This window comes from Scyliorhinus torazame, chromosome 14, assembly GCF_047496885.1.
Source record: "Scyliorhinus torazame isolate Kashiwa2021f chromosome 14, sScyTor2.1, whole genome shotgun sequence".
NCBI lineage: Eukaryota > Metazoa > Chordata > Chondrichthyes > Carcharhiniformes > Scyliorhinidae > Scyliorhinus > Scyliorhinus torazame.
In genome coordinates, this window is record NC_092720.1 from 60,657,932 (window position 1) to 60,673,832 (window position 15,901).

General features: G+C 47.6%; 1 protein-coding gene across 2 annotated transcripts in view; it reads left to right on the plus strand.

Annotated features, from left to right (window-relative positions):
• Nucleotides 1-15,901, plus strand: part of LOC140389768 (solute carrier family 12 member 9) — a 120,117-nt gene that overhangs the window by 82,225 nt on the left and 21,991 nt on the right. For both annotated transcript variants that reach the window (XM_072474276.1, XM_072474274.1), the window contains one exon: nt 13,516-13,708. In XM_072474276.1, the coding sequence (XP_072330377.1) occupies nt 13,516-13,708 (193 nt within the window). The remainder of the gene's footprint in view (nt 1-13,515; nt 13,709-15,901) is intronic.

The window sequence follows — 15,901 nt, forward strand, 5'->3', positions numbered from 1 at the left end:
ACCTCGTGCCTGCTGGACTCCGGGAGCACCGAAAGCTTCATTCACCCAGATACGGTAAGGCGCTGCTCCCTCGCGGTCCACCCTGCCAATCAAAGGATCTCCCTAGCCTCCGGATCCCACTCCGTCCCGATCCGAGGCTTTTGTACAGTCACCCTCAGGGTTCAGGGCGTAGAATTTAGTAACTTCCGCCTCTCTGTCCTTCCTAATCTCTGCGCTGCACTCCTGTTGGGCCTGGACTTCCAGTGCAATCTCCAGAGCCTCACCCTCAAATTCGGCGGGCCCTTACCCCCCCCCTTACCGTTTGCGGCCTTGCGACCCTCAAGGTCGATTCCCCCCTCCCTTTTTGCAAACCTAACTGCGGATTGCAAGTCTGTTGCCACTAGGAGCAGACGGTACAGCACCCAGGACAAGATGTTCTTCAGGTCCGAAGTCCAGCGGCTGCTTAAGGAGGGTATTATCGAGGCCAGCAACAGCCCCTGGAGAGCCCAAGTGGTAGTGGTTAAAACTGGGGAGAAACACAGGATGGTCGTGGACTACAGCCAGACCATCAATCGGTACACGCAGCTCGCTGCGTACCCCCTCCCACGCATATCTGATATGGTCAATCAGATTGCGCAGTACCGGGTCTTCTCAACCATTGACCTGAAATCCGCCTACCACCAGCTCCCCATCCGGAAGTCGAACCGGCCATACACTGCCTTCGAGGCGGACGGTCGCCTCTAGCACTTCCTTAGAGTCCCTTTCGGTGTCACAAATGGGGTATCGGTCTTCCAAAGAGAGATGGACCGAATGGTCGACCAGTACGGTTTGCAGGCCACCTTTCCGTACTTAGATAATGTTACCATCTGCGGCCATGACCAGCAGGACCACAATGCCAACCTCGATAAATTCCTCCGCACTGCCACTCTTCTCAACCTGACCTACAACAAAGAGAAGTGTGTGTTCAGCACGACCCGGTTAGCCATTCTCGGCTATGTAGTCCAAAATGGTCTTCTCGGGCCTGACCCCGAGCTCATGCGCTCCCTCATGGAGCTCCCCCTCCCCCACTCCCCCAAGGCCCTCAAACGCTACCTGGGGTTCTTTTCCTACTACGCTCAGCGGTCCCAAACTAGCGGACAAGGCCCGCCCACTCATTCAGTCCACCCAATTCCCCCTTGCGGCCGAGGCACAACACGCTTTCGCCCGCATCAGAGCAGATATCGCCAAGGCCGGGATGTGCGCAGTGGACGAGTCACTGCCTTTCCAAGTAGAAAGCGACGCTTAAGACGTCGCTCTTGCCGCCACCCTAAACCAGGCAGGCAGACCCATGGCATTCTTTTCCCGCACCCTTCATGCCTCTGAAATTCGACACTCATCCGTCGAAAAGGAGGCTCAAGCTATCGTTGAAGCTTGCGGCATTGGAGGCATTACCTCGCCGGTAAGAGATTCACTTTCCTTACAGACCAACGGTCGGTAGCCTTCATGTTCAATAACATTGGTACACGCAGCTCGACGCGTACCCCCTCCCAGGCATATCTGATGGGGCAAGATCAAAAATGATAAAATCTTGCGGTGGAGAATCGAGCTCTCCACCTATAATTCCGAGATCTTGTATCGCCCCGGTAAACTCAACGAGCCCCCAGACGCCCTCTCCCGAGGTACATGTGCCAGCGCACAAGTGGACAACTCCGGGCCCGACCTGACAGCCTTTGTCACCCGGGGGTCACTCAATTGTACCATCTGGTCAAAGCTCTCAATCTGCCCTACTTTGTCGAGGAAGTAAGGACAGTCACCAGGGACTGCCAGGTCTGTGCGGAGTGCAAGCCACACTTCTACCGGCCGGACCGTACGCACCTGGTGAAGGCTTCCCACCCCTTTGAACGCCTCAGCGTGGATTTCAAAGGGCCCCTCCCCTCCACCGACCGTAACACATATATTCTCAGTGTGGTCGATGAGTACTCCAAATTCCCCTTCGCCATTCCATGCCCCGATATGGCGTCTGCCACCGTCATCAAGGCCCTCAGCACCATCTTCGCTCTGTTCGGTTTCCCCACCTACATCCACAGTGACAGGGGATCCTCATTCATGAGCGATGAGCTGCGTCAGTTCCTGCTCAGCAGGGGTATAGCCTCCAGCAGGACGACCAGCTACAACCCCCGAGGAAACGGGCAAGTAGAACGGGAGAATGGGACTGTTTGGAGGGCCGTCCAGCTGGCCCTACGGTCCAGGAACCTCCCAGACTCACGCTGGCAGGAGGTCCTCCCTGACGCTCGGCACTCCATCCGGTCACTATTGTGCATCGCCACTAATAACACACCCCATGAACGTGTTTTTACCTTCCCCAGGAAGTCCACATCCGGGGTGTCGCTCCTGACTTGGCTCTCTGCTCCAGGACCGATCCTTCTCCGTAGGCACGTCCGACTCCATAAGGCGGACCCCTTGGTGGACAGGGTTCACCTGCTGCACGGCAACCCTCAATATGCCTACATTGAGTTCCCCGACGGCCGCCAAGATACGGTTTCACTCAGGGACCTGGCACCGTCAGGTTCCACCCCAACACACACCCCCATCAATGCGTCCCACCCCCCTCCCACGTCGCCGCCAATATTGACCCCACCAGACCAACCCCCCCCCCTCCCCTTTTCCGCACAAGAGGACGAAGAGGACTTCTGCACGCTCCCGGAGTTCCCCGATGACTGGCCAGCATCAGCACCGCCATCGGAGCCACCTCCACCACCACCACCGTTACGCCGATCCCAATGAAGCACCAAAGCACCAGACCGGCTGAAACTTTGATGGACTCCAGACCGTCAACATGGACTTTTCCTTCCCTACCACTGTACATAATTCCACTAATTGTATATAGTTTCACGTCACCCCCGCCGGACTCATTTTTAACAGGGGGTGAATGTGATGATCCACTGTAATAGGAGATGTAAGGTAGGACCTGCACTACAGGTTCGCCGGTAGCTCCTGCCGGCTGGCTCTGCCCAGGGAAAACTGTATAAATATGCATGACCTCCAGTGCCCTGCCATTTCGCCAGCTGCAGCAGGAGGCCTCGCATCTGACTGTAATAAAGCCACAGTTGTACCCAACTTTATTCTTTGTGCAATTGATCGTGCATCACTAGGTGTGTCAGTTATGGTGGTATGCTCACTAGGTGTGTCAGTTATGGTGGTATGCTCACGAGGTGTGTCCGTTATGGTGGTATACTCACTAGGTGTGTCAGTTATGGTGGTATGCTCGTTAGGTGCGTCAGTTATGGTGGTATGCTCGCTAGGTGTGTCAGTTATGGTGGTATGCTCACTAGGTGTGTCAGTTATGGTGGTATGCTCACTAGGTGTGTCAGTTATAGTGGTATACTCATTAGGTGTGTCAGTTATGGTGGTATACTCACTAGGTGTGTCAACTATGGTGGTATGCTCACTAGGTGTGTCAGTTATAGTGGTATACTCATTAGGTGTGTCAGTTATGGTGGTATGCTCACTAGGTGTGTCAACTATGGTGGTATGCTCACTAGGTGTGTCAGCTATGGCGGTATGCTCACTAGGTGTGTCAGCTATGGTGGTATGCTCACTAGGTGTGTCAGTTATGGTGGTATGCTCGCTAGGTGTGTCAGTTATGGTGGTATGCTCGCTAGGTGTGTCAGTTATGGTGGTATGCTCACTAGGTGTGTCAGTTATGGTGGTATGCTCACTAGGTGTGTCAGTTATGGTGGTATGCTCACGAGGTGTGTCCGTTATGGTGGTATACTCACTAGGTGTGTCAGTTATGGTGGTATGCTCGCTACGTGTGTCAGTTATGGTGGTATGCTCGCTAGGTGTGTCAGTTATGGTGGTATGCTCACTAGGTGTGTCAGTTATGGTGGTATGCTCACTAGGTGTGTCAGTTATAGTGGTATACTCATTAGGTGTGTCAGTTATGGTGGTATACTCACTAGGTGTGTCAACTATGGTGGTATGCTCACTAGGTGTGTCAGTTATGGTGATATGCTCACTAGGTGTGTCAGTTATGGTGGTATGCTCACTAGGTGTGTCAACTATGGTGGTATGCTCACTAGGTGTGTCAGCTATGGCGGTATGCTCACTAGGTGTGTCAGCTATGGTGGTATGCTCACTAGGTGTGTCAGCTATGGTGGTATGCTCACCAGGTGTGTCAGCTATGGTGGTATGCTCACCAGGTGTGTCAGCTATGGTGGTATGCTCACTAGGTGTGTCAGTTATGGTGGTATGCTCACTAGGTGTGTCAGTTATGGTGGTATGCTCACTAGGTGTGTCAGTTATGGTGGTATGCTCATTAGGTGTGTCAGTTACGGACTTTGTAACTCCTCTGCGGCACTTGGCTGAGCACTGCGAGTTTGGGCCATCTCTCTTGGAGATGTTGAAGGACTGGCTTGATATCAATCGTTTGGCCACACAGAGGAAGCTGTTAGCTGAAACTACGTTGGATTTAAAGCGGGCCTTTGAGCTTTTCCTTTCTCGCGAACACACTGAGAAGGGTGTACAGGTCTGGTGATTATGGTGTGTGTAGTTTGGGCCATCTTCCCTTTCGGTCTCCATATTGGTCACAGGATGGTGGGGGCCTGGGCAGAATTCCTCTGACAGAGCAGCCCCCAAGACAGGTTTGTGGCGGTTTTCAGGCGCTGCCGCAGCCTGGTGGGATACTTCGCCTGAGGATGATGGTGAGAGCCAGTTGCCGTGCCACCATTGTGGTGAAGGGTCTCGTAAGGGTCACGGTCACCTAGTACAGTGCAGGGCACGATGTCTGCAGCCACCGCTGAGGTAGCCCCGGACTAGGGCCTTGCACGTGGGCACCCCAGAAGACGAGGATTGTTTGATGCAATTGAACTGTGCCTCAGCTCCGAGGTTCGCGCCGATCCGGATTACTTTACGGGTTAATGGACACCCATTGCCGATAGAAGTGGACACTGGGCTGTCATCTCCATTGTAGACCTCTGCACGTTTTCAACTGCTTGGTACAGGGATCATTGACCTTGCAGGATGCGAAGGCAAGGTTGGCCACCTATATGGAGAACTATTAAAAATCGTGGGGACCACTGTGCCAGTGACGTATGGACAGCAGTCGGTCTACCTTCCCTTGGTCGCCCGGGTCCCAACTTGCGAGAAAAAGACCAGTTGAGAGTCCTTAGATTCAATTGACAACAGGTCTCCCGAATACAATCTGGAAATCTTTATGATCTGTTTAATAAATTCCAACGGTGTTCCAGGAGGGTCTGGGCAGGATATGAGGGGCCAGAGCCCACATCTATGTGGATCTTGCTGCTCAGCCATGGTACTTCAGGGTGAGGCCTGTCCCCTAGGCGCTGTTTCCAAAAGTGAACATAGAACTGCGACGCCTGCAAGATTTGGGGGTCACATGACCGGTGCAGTTTGCTAAATGCGCCGCACCTGTGGTGCCGGTGATGGTTTCGTGATATTTCAGTGTGTGATGGAAAACATCTTGCAGGGCCTGCCAAAAGTGGCCGTCTATTTGGACGAAGTTCTTATCGTCGGTTCTACAGAACAGGAACATATGACAAACCTCCAGGAATTACTCCACCGTTTTGCCCATATGGGCGCCAGACTGAAGCGCAGTAAGCGTGTTTTCCGTGCCAAAACAATGATTTACCTCGGTTACCGAGGTGGACAGTGATGGGCTGCACTCAATCGAGGATAAAGTTTGCATTGTTAAGGTGGCCCCCACCCCGCGAAACGACACTGAGCTCTGGTCATTTTTGGGCCTAGTTAATTATGGCAAGTTTATTGCCAACCTGGCCTCTCTATTGGCTCCACTGCATGTGTTATTATGATAGAGCCAGGAGTGGTGCTGGGGCACTTCTCAACATGGCAGCCGTGAAGAGACGCCTACCTTCAAAACAATTCCTGACACACCATGACCCGACTAGGCTCCCGATCTTAATGTGAAGCTCCCCTTGTGACATCGGAGCAGTGCTGACCCAAGAGTGGCACGGAATGCCCCATTGCATTTGCCTCATGGGCCCTGACAGACGCCGTTACGCACAGATCGAGAAGGAGGGTCTGGCTGTGATCTTCGGAATTCAGAAATTCCAACAGTATGTGAATGGACGACATTTTGTTATCGTGACTGACCACAAGACTTTGCTCAGCCTCTTCCGGGAGGAGAAGAGCATCCTGCAGATTGGGTCGACAAGGGTCCTGTGTTGGGTGGTCCTGCTTACCGCTTACACTTCTCAACATCACCGGGTACCAAGATTGCGCATGTGGATGCACCTAACTGTCTGCCTTTGCCCGCGAGTGCCGGGTCCTCACCTGTGGCGGATGAGCTGATTGCGATGTTGACCTTTATGGACACCTTACCAATGACTGGTGCGTGCGCGGGCACTATGGGCCACGCTGTTGGTAAAGCTTCACCTTCTGCTACTTGATGGCAGTAAAAAGGAAATCCTCCCATCGACTCTTTGGCCCTTCGCTCAAACGTTCTCCGAGCTTAATTTGGACAATGGCGTGATATTGTGGGGTGCTCAAGTGGTTGTTCCCCCACGCAGTCAGGAAGCCCTGGACTTGCATGCTGGCCATCTGGGGGCGTTGAAGATTAAATATTGGCCTGGAGCTACATTTGGTGGCCGGGTATCAATGGAGACATCCAAAAGAATTGCAATATGCTGCCCAGCGAGCCAGAAATTTAAGAAACTTCCGTCAGCGGCTCATCTCCAAGCTTGGGAATGGCCGGGTCGCCCATGGATTCGCCTCCACCCAGATTTTGTGGAACCATTCATGGGTCCATGTTCCTAGTAATCTTGGATGCCCACTCAAGTAGCTGGAGGTATGGAGGATGACTTCCACGACGTCCAGGGCCACAATTGAGAAGCTCGGGGGATTGCATCCATGGGATTCCGGAAGCACTGGTACAACCAATGGCACACCTTCACCAGTGAGGAGTTTGCTGTCTTTATGCAGCAGAATGGCAATCAGCACATCTGGACCATGCTATATCATCCTTCCTCAAATGGACTAGCGGCCTGCAGTCCAGTCTGAAGAAGCACTTCCTATTCTATTACCGTACAACACCGCATGTGACCACAGGGATCGCACTGGCAGAGCTTTTGATGGTCAACGTCTCAGGACTCGGCTGAGTCTGATTTTCCCAAGCTTGGTGTCAAGGTTGAGCGACATCAGGAGTCGCAGAAGAAACACCATGGTTTGAGGGGACCGGAGCGAGCGTTTCGTGCCAGGGACACCATTTGCGTACAGAGTTTTGGCAGTGATGCGTTGTGGTTCCCTGAATTGGTACCGAACCGGACTGGCCCGGCCTCCTATAAGGTCCGATCCAAGGAAGGACCCGTTTAAAAAAAAAAAAACAACAACTTTTGGACCACTTGACCAGGCGTGAGCCCGCCTGTCAAGACATCCCATCAGCAGTACAACCGTTGCCGCCACAGCTGGAGCCACCCCTCCGGTTGACTGCCCAGCCATCTGGGTTACCACACCCAGCTCAGTAAGAGTACGATGACTCTGGTTCTGACATGGATGCGGAGGTGTCCGCGCCGGCAGACAACAGCGAGTTTGGCACAGAGGTCCCGACGATTCCTCTTCAGCAGTCTTGGCAGAAAATAGCAAACAGCGACTCGTTACCCTCCACCCGACCCAAACCACCACAGGTGGATTGGATGCACAGCTGTGGGAAAGCATGCAGAAGACCCGCTCTGACTGATGGGGAACTTTTGGATTTGGGGAGAGGAAGGGGGATCATATTCCCCCACGAGGATGACGAGGTGGGGGGATGGATGTCATAACCCCAAGAGGACCACTGGGAAAATAATCACTGAGTTCCCCGTGGGTCTCGGAGTACGAGCTCCTCCTCCGATAGGGGGGAGAGGCCAACCACCTGGGGCTTGTTATGAGCAAGATATAAAAGCAGGCCCAATTGTGGGCCTGGTGCATCAAGTCATCCCAGCTAGGATTGTGAGATGCTGCATTACATGGACAATGGCCTACGTAAATAGTAAATGTGTAAATACATCGATCTTGGCTTTCCTGAGGTATAGGCTGCTTACCCTTTTTCTGAGCTATTAATGAGCAAGGCGATGTGCTGATAATTATGGTTTAGCCAGGACAAAGTGGGCCAGGAAGATGGTATTTTCTTCCACCGGGCTTGGCAGAAATCATGGCTGTCCACTCAACAATGTGGGAGTTGTTAAAACTGGGCATTGCTCACCCAAACAGGGTTTCAAAGCTCCTGAAAACAATAAGAAGCCATTCACATGAATATATCTTAATTGAGCAGACATAACTATTCAAACAGTACCACTTTGCAGATGTGTAAAAATGCAGCATTCGATGTACACATTTACCACCTTTTTGAAGTAAATCAGTGCGTTGAAGATATGTTTGTTAAATGTGCACATAAATTATATATAAATTTAATTTTCCACTTATCGCCCGTGCGCAGCCTGGACACCAAAACTGTCACACTTTGATGATGCTTTAATGGTGAGTGACCCTATTTCGCCTTAGCCCAGCACCTTTCATAGCCTATAAAAATAAAAACTGAACAGCTAGCAACTTTAAGTGGCTTTCTAAATAATTGTTTTTGACCCAGGTAAGGATAATATCTTCAAGGAACACATCATCTGCAAATAACTGTTAGTTGTCACAGTTCGAATACACTAAGCATCTTTTAAGGAACTGGCCACGATAAAGGTTATTATAAAAGTACCATAAATGATAGCGCAGCTTTGTGTGGAAAAGTACCTTGGAGATTTTTTCAGCTTTCAGTTTTACTGCAATTTTCTCGGCTGGATGCTTTGATTATGGCAAGTAGAATGTAAGATAATGACATCAAGCAAGATTGCATTTCAAGGCTGCTCTTAATACAACACTGAATATTGGGGGGGAAAAATAAGGACTGGATAGAAATATGAAAATAAATGTTTTTATTTTAAACTGATTAATGGCAATTTTTTTTTAACAAACTTTAGGTTTATCGCTTGAGTTATTTAGGTGATACTTCTGTGACAAAATGTAGTTATTTTTATTTTTCATTATCTGTCAAACTGACTCAAGATTAGTTCGCATTTTTGTTCAAAGTACAGAATAGCATTGGCTTGATTTGCCAGTAAACTCTGATCTGTTGACTTTCAACGCATTATATAAATTCCACAGCTGAAAACTTGATAAATCCTGAAGCGTATTACTGCTATCCACAGTTCTGGTACAACTGTGCTATAAAGCAAAATCCATCGGAATATTTTCACAGCGGAGTTCTCATTATTGCATCGCTGGTAACATCCACAGCTGAAACCACCAGGCTGCTTAAGACCGATGGACACAAAAATCCCTTTTTTGGGGGATGACATGGTGGCGCAGTGGTTAGCACTGCTGCCTCATGGCGCCGAGGACCCGGGTTTGATCCCGGCCGCGGGTCACTGAATGTGTGGAGTTTGCACATTCTCCCCGTGTCTGCGTGGGTCTCATACCCACACTCCAAAGATGTGCAGTGTAGGTGGATTGGCCACGCTAAATTGCCCTTAATTGGGGAAAAAAATGAATTGGGTTCTTTAAAATGTTTTTTCGTAATGGGGTCTTCCTAACGCCTTCCTGACCTGTTGAACCCATAAAATGTGCTGAATCAGCACCAGCACAGCTCCCGGCAGTGATATCAGTGCAGAGCTGCAGCCGTTGTAGTGGTGTCATGAGCATAGTGCACTCTGCTCAAACTGCCTAAGTCATTTGACACACGCTCATGATGCCAGGGTCTACTTTGCAACAGGCTCTTGGGTAACCTGGCTGTACTATTGGAACATAAATGTGAACTTGGGTCACTATCCTGAGATCTAATCTGCAAAACATATAATTATCTGATGGCATTTCGATCTGCTTTGGTTATTATTTATTTGTTTGGGTAACAATATCTGCAAATGGAAGGATAAAAATTTGATCTCTGAAACAATAACCGGAGTAATATTTATGTATCATCTGATTGATGTAAACCTCTTAACATTGTACCAGTGATTTAATCAACATGTTGGAGTGTTTCTGTGCATTGAATACAAAATCGATGCGTTTAAATCCCTAATAATGTTGATTCACTGTACCTTCAAGAGTTTTAGTTTTGTGAGAATAACTGCACTTCAGGATGCTAGGATGCATGCAGGTTAGCGTGGGTTCAGATGAAAACATACTAATTAACAAAGCTACCAGGAACTTGAAATTCAACTGCCTTCAAGACTTCCTCCTGTGGCTTAGTGGTATAGGTCAGTGAACTGGTGTGCCACAAACCTGGAGCAATGCACTGGGGTCCTTGGTTCAAATCCCACCACGATAGATAGTATAATTGCCCTGTGGCAGGCGTGGGTGAGCTGAAAAATGTTCAACTGCCTTCAGCAGCTACCAATAATAAGGAGCCAAAGTGAACTCCATCAAATGGCTTCGAATACACATAACTGGAACTCTCGTGAGCTGAAAAGTTCAGTGAAGTCTACTCCTGGAAATTCAAAGTTACTGAACTACTGCTCAAATTATTGCACAGAGAGATATGCTATTGAAGCTTTTCACCTAGCTCTCAACAAGACAAATTCACAATAATGAGCAGAATAAGGTGTCGGTCATTTAAGACCAAGATGAGGAGGGTGGTGAATTTTTTGGAATTCTCTACCCCAGCGGTGTACAGAAATATTTCAGGATCCCAATGTTATCTAGGTTTATGGGGATAGCGCAGGAAAGTGCTGTTGAGGTAGATGATTGTCATCTAATTGAATGGCAGCGCATGCTTGACAGGCCTAATAACCTACCACTGCTATGTTCCAAACCATGAACCTCTTCACAACTTCAAACTAAGCCACTGATGGTAGCTGCTCCAAATTGGTCCCATGCAGGTGAGAAGTGCCCATCATCCTATCACAGCCATCTGGCTTTCAGACTTCAATGTTAGACTGATCTTTCTGCCTACTCTCCAGGCCGGATTTAATGCAGCCTGTCATGGTGGGAAACCTGACAGCTGGGCCCACTTAGGTTTGGGAGAGGTCTCACGGCATCTCCTGGCAGTGGCCCAAACCTCCTGTGATTAAGTTGAAGGCAGGTATGAGTTCTTGAGGGAAACTGGCCTGCTCACAGTGGAATGTCTATTAGTTCACTATTGAGTGAATTGACACCAATTATCTCTGGACGCTCCAGAGTTTAATGGTGCTGCAGTGATTACATGCCAGCGGCATGGTTTTCCTGTGCCTCGCGAAGGCTGCCAGGCAAACTTCACCCTCTGTTTCAAAGAAACTTTGTGTTGATCAAGGAACCTAACATCGGGTGGAGGGGATGACCAGTGAATGCCAATCCCAGTCCTTGCATCCAATACCCTCTGCCCTGCCTTCCTCCCCTGCAGCTTCCTCCCTGCAACACCCATCCTACCCTCACTCACTCATTCACCTACGGCCTGGGCCCCTAGGCAATCCATGGCCTCTTCTTGTTTGCATTACCAACAGTAGCCCATTACCAACAGTAGCCCACTCCCAATGGGCGGGCATTCTGACCTCCGGGTCTTGAAGCCTGGGGAAGTACCGATACTGTTGGCATCCCACTCTCATATTTGAACAACAACATGGCTACCCTTTGTGCTTCTCTGTCCTGGGCCCACTCAGTCATGGGCCCATCTGTGACCCCAGCTGCCGCATCCTCCTTTGCTCCTAGTTGCTTATCACCTCTAATGTAAAATTATCATATTTGTGTCCTGATCCGTCCATGAATTCATTCACTATTTCTCCAGACCTGCAACTGCTCCCCAACCAAATTCTCCATTCCTTTGACTCCTGCATTTTGTGCATCTCACCCACGCATACCATTGCCGACAGTAGTTTCAGCTCTGATCACTGGAGCTCTCTCCCTTAAATATCATCACCTGTACAGCTTCCTTAAAGCCCACCTCTTTGACCAAATGTTTAATCCCCTCTAATATCTTACACTTAAGAAACAATAGTCGGAACTTAGCAGTGCTGCAGATTTGTCCACATCATGGAATGAGCAAATCACACCCTTTTTCCATAAACCTTTGCAAAAAACCTTGGGATGCTTTTCCATGCTGAAGGCTTTCTTTGTAAGTCGTGTTGATGAATAGATTTTGAAATAATTTATCATGGCTCCAGATGTCAAGCTTTTATTTTGTTGGCTCTTTTTTTTCCCCCCACGATATACTAAATGTGCATTTTCTGTCTAATCGATGAACAACAAGCCTCCGCTTTTGCTCGTTATTCATTCTTATTATTGTGCTGAATTCTTCCTGCCGAATCTCGATTCTTTTTGGTTTTATTGACTATCTGTGCAATGATTTGACTTCAAGCTGAAATTCCTTTGCCACATTACATTCTGAAAGACAAATGTATGAGCTACTTACTGGTTTAGCACGGCTAAATCGCTGGCTTTTAAAGCAGGCCAGCAGCACTGAACAATTCCCGTAACAGCCTCCCCGAACAGCTGCCGGAATGTGTTGACTAGGGGCTTCTCACAGTAACTTCATTTTGAAGCCTACTTGTGACAATAAGCGATTTTCTTTTTTTTCCCACTTGTAACACACAGTTGTCAACCTTCACTTGTGAATTTGAATTGAGTTTGTCTTGGGGATATATTTGTTCATACCTTAATATTGTTGTAAATTTGTAGCTTTGGGATATATAATTCTAGCATGAAGCCTCAAATATCAGACTAAACTATTTAATTGTAGAGATTGGCATTGCACATTTATTTAAAATAGTACTTGTTTAAAAAACGTTAGCATTTGCTAACAGAAATAATAAGGGCTGTATAGGTCACAATTTCAACCGTACTGATTCTTAAACACCTCTGTAGCTTTTCCAATTTCAAGATTTTCAGTTCTGCTGTTATGTATTTTTGTACAAATGCTCTTGTTAATTCAAAGACTGGATAATTCCAAAATTATCCAGCCATTCGAATTAAGCAATTTAAATCAAACACCACTGGAGGCTTTATGTGCTGAAAGGAATTCACATTAATAGATAATTCAAATGAAGTGACTTTGAAATAAAGGACTAGATATCTTGCAAATAACTTTGAAATAAAGGACTAGATATCTTGCAATTGCATTTGAAATGTAAATCAATTACCATTCTCTATTAAAACAGAGTAAACCATTTGCTTTCAAAACAAAAGGTTGCTGGGATTAAAAGTGGTTGCTACATTAAAAAATCAAGTGAGACCTGCCTCTGATATTTCCCACCTATAATACGCACAATTTGCAACCAGAACGGCAACTTGCCTGCAGCTAATGTATTAATGTGTGAGAAACTTAACAGTCCAGGAGGACTTTTCTTCATTCCCATGATGAAGTATTTGAGCTCCACACTGTTTCATAATGGTATCAATCCATGATTTGTATGTGGACGATGGAGTACGTGACATGCTCCCCCACACCATGGTGCAGCTCATTCATGCTCCAATCCCTAGATCATTGTCCAGCCCCTTATTCCATGTGTATTTAACGTGTGAATCACAATACAAAGGGTGATCTACAGCTTGCATTTTATTTTTCAAATGTATTTTTCCTATTCTTAGGCCAACCTTTCGTTACTTCACCTGGCATACCTGTGTATTGGGGATCATTGGCTGTGGGATCATGATGTTTCTGATTAGCCCGATATATGCATCGTGCAGCATTGCATTCATGCTGATACTGCTGCTAGTCCTTCACTACGTATCGCCTTCCAGCAGCTGGGGTTACATCAGCCAAGCTCTAATCTTCCACCAGGTACTGTACAACATTAGGAAACTGTTCGGAGAGGGTGTTAATTGTGTTTTCTCGCCATCTATTTAATAGCTCTGATGAAAGGCCATCTACCTGAAGTGTCAACTCTGTTTCTCTCTCCAAAGATGCTGCCTGACCTCCTGGGTATTTTCAGCATTTTATTTTTTACTACAGATTTCCCGAATCTGCAATGTTTGGCCATCTGATTAATACATGAATTAACAAGCCATCATCAGAGCAACAGTAAATATGGTAAAATCCACTGTTCATGGCTCTAACTGCAAAACACATGGTCACCTGTTGGAAACTTTTTAATCTGCAAATTAAACACATTTTGTATTGCACAAAGTGCACAAACACATGCGTTCATGCTAGTTCAAGCACCAAGTTCCCACTCTTGCTCCTTGCACAGTCTTGGCATGGTATAACATTCAAGGCTATGGGCCAAGTGCTGGCAAGTGGGATTAGGTGGGCAGGTCAAGGCCTTTCATGCATCGGTGCAGACTTGATGGGTCGAAGGGCCCCTTCTGCATTGTAGTATTCTGTGAATAATGGCTTTGCCAGTCTGTTTTGTCCATACCCTTATTCAATCTAATTATTAGGCATAAGAGACTAACTGCATACTCCGCTTTTATTTGGGTGCCAACATTACTTTGCAGTTGATCAGAACAGCGCCAGTTCTGTTTTAATTTGAAAGCACATGACCCACATGTAAGCCACCTCTGACGTAGAGAAGTGAAAGCAGATTCATGATGAGACCATTTGGCCCATTAAAGCCCACCCCTTCTATCTGCTACCTCTGCCAGTCTAATATACAACCATATTTTAAATGCCCATGAGGTCTGTTGCTGGACACTAAAATCTTTGCATGATTACATTGCACGTGAAGTATCGTGCAAATATTAACACTTTTTTTACAGCAAGAATATTTTCTGTTGAAGTGAAAATTATTTAACCAAACTTTTTAGTTACTGATGAGAAGTGGAATACGTTCTTGCTTGGCCACTTGGGGAACAGAGTGGATTTCAGTATGGTAATCTTTCTAGCTGCTGTCATGTATCCTCCAGTTGCGAAATTAACAGTAGGATTTGTAGAGACACACAAAAGTTAAATGTAGCATTTGAAAGGGCTTATGTTATTGATTTTAGGAATCCATGTGCGGCAACAACTATACTTGGCAGTGTTCCAATCAGCTGCATGAAAGTAATGTTCCTCACCAGTCAGTGGCAACATTCAGTGAAATACTAATTTGTGAGGTTCGAATTACTATTTTCTTTCTATTCATTCATGGCAGGTGGGCTTCACTGGTTAGGCCAGCATTTATTGTCCATCCCTAATTGCTCTTGAGAATGTGGTGGTGAGCTTCCTCCCTGAACCGCTACAGTCCATGTTGTATAGGTACGCCTGTAGTGCTGATAGGGAGAGCATTCCAGAATTTTGACCCAGTTACCATGAAAGAACAGGGATGTATTTCTAAGTCAGGATGGTGAGTGGCTTGGCGCGTTATTTCATGGTGGTGTTCCCATATGTATGCTGCCCTCGTTCTTCTAGATGGTGGTGGTCATCGGTTTGAAGCTGCTGTCTAAGGAGCCTTCAGTTCCTGCAGTGCATCTTGTAGATGGTGCATGTTGCTGCCAATGTGTATGGGGGAGGGTATGAATGTTTGCGGATGAAGTACCAATCAAGTGGGCTGCTTTGTCCTGGATAATGTTGAGTTTCTTGAGTGTTGTTGGAGTGGTACTCATCCTGACCTGGCCTTGTAAGAAGGTGTATAGGCTTTGAGGAGTCAAGAGGTGAGTTACTTGCTGCAGGATTCCCAGTGGCACACTGCAACTTTAAGAACTTAAGACATGGGAGCGGAAGTAGGCCTTTTGGCCCACCGAGTCTGCTCGGCAACTCAATGATATGATGGTCCTCAATTCCACTTTCCCACCTTATCCTCAAACCCTTGATTGTTTGCATAGCTCTCTCTGCTAATCCATTTGAAGCAGGGTGATGGGGGCTATTCTGGTATGGCGAATGTCAAAATGCTGTAAGTCCTCACCAGTGAAGGGAGTGCCATTGTCCTACACTATTACTTGAGGCAGGCCATGTGTAGCAAACACTCGCTGCACGGCCTCTACTGTGACCGTCAAGGTCATCATTCCCATCTCTTCAACCTCCAACCACTTTGAATGGGTGTCCGGCAAAATGAGG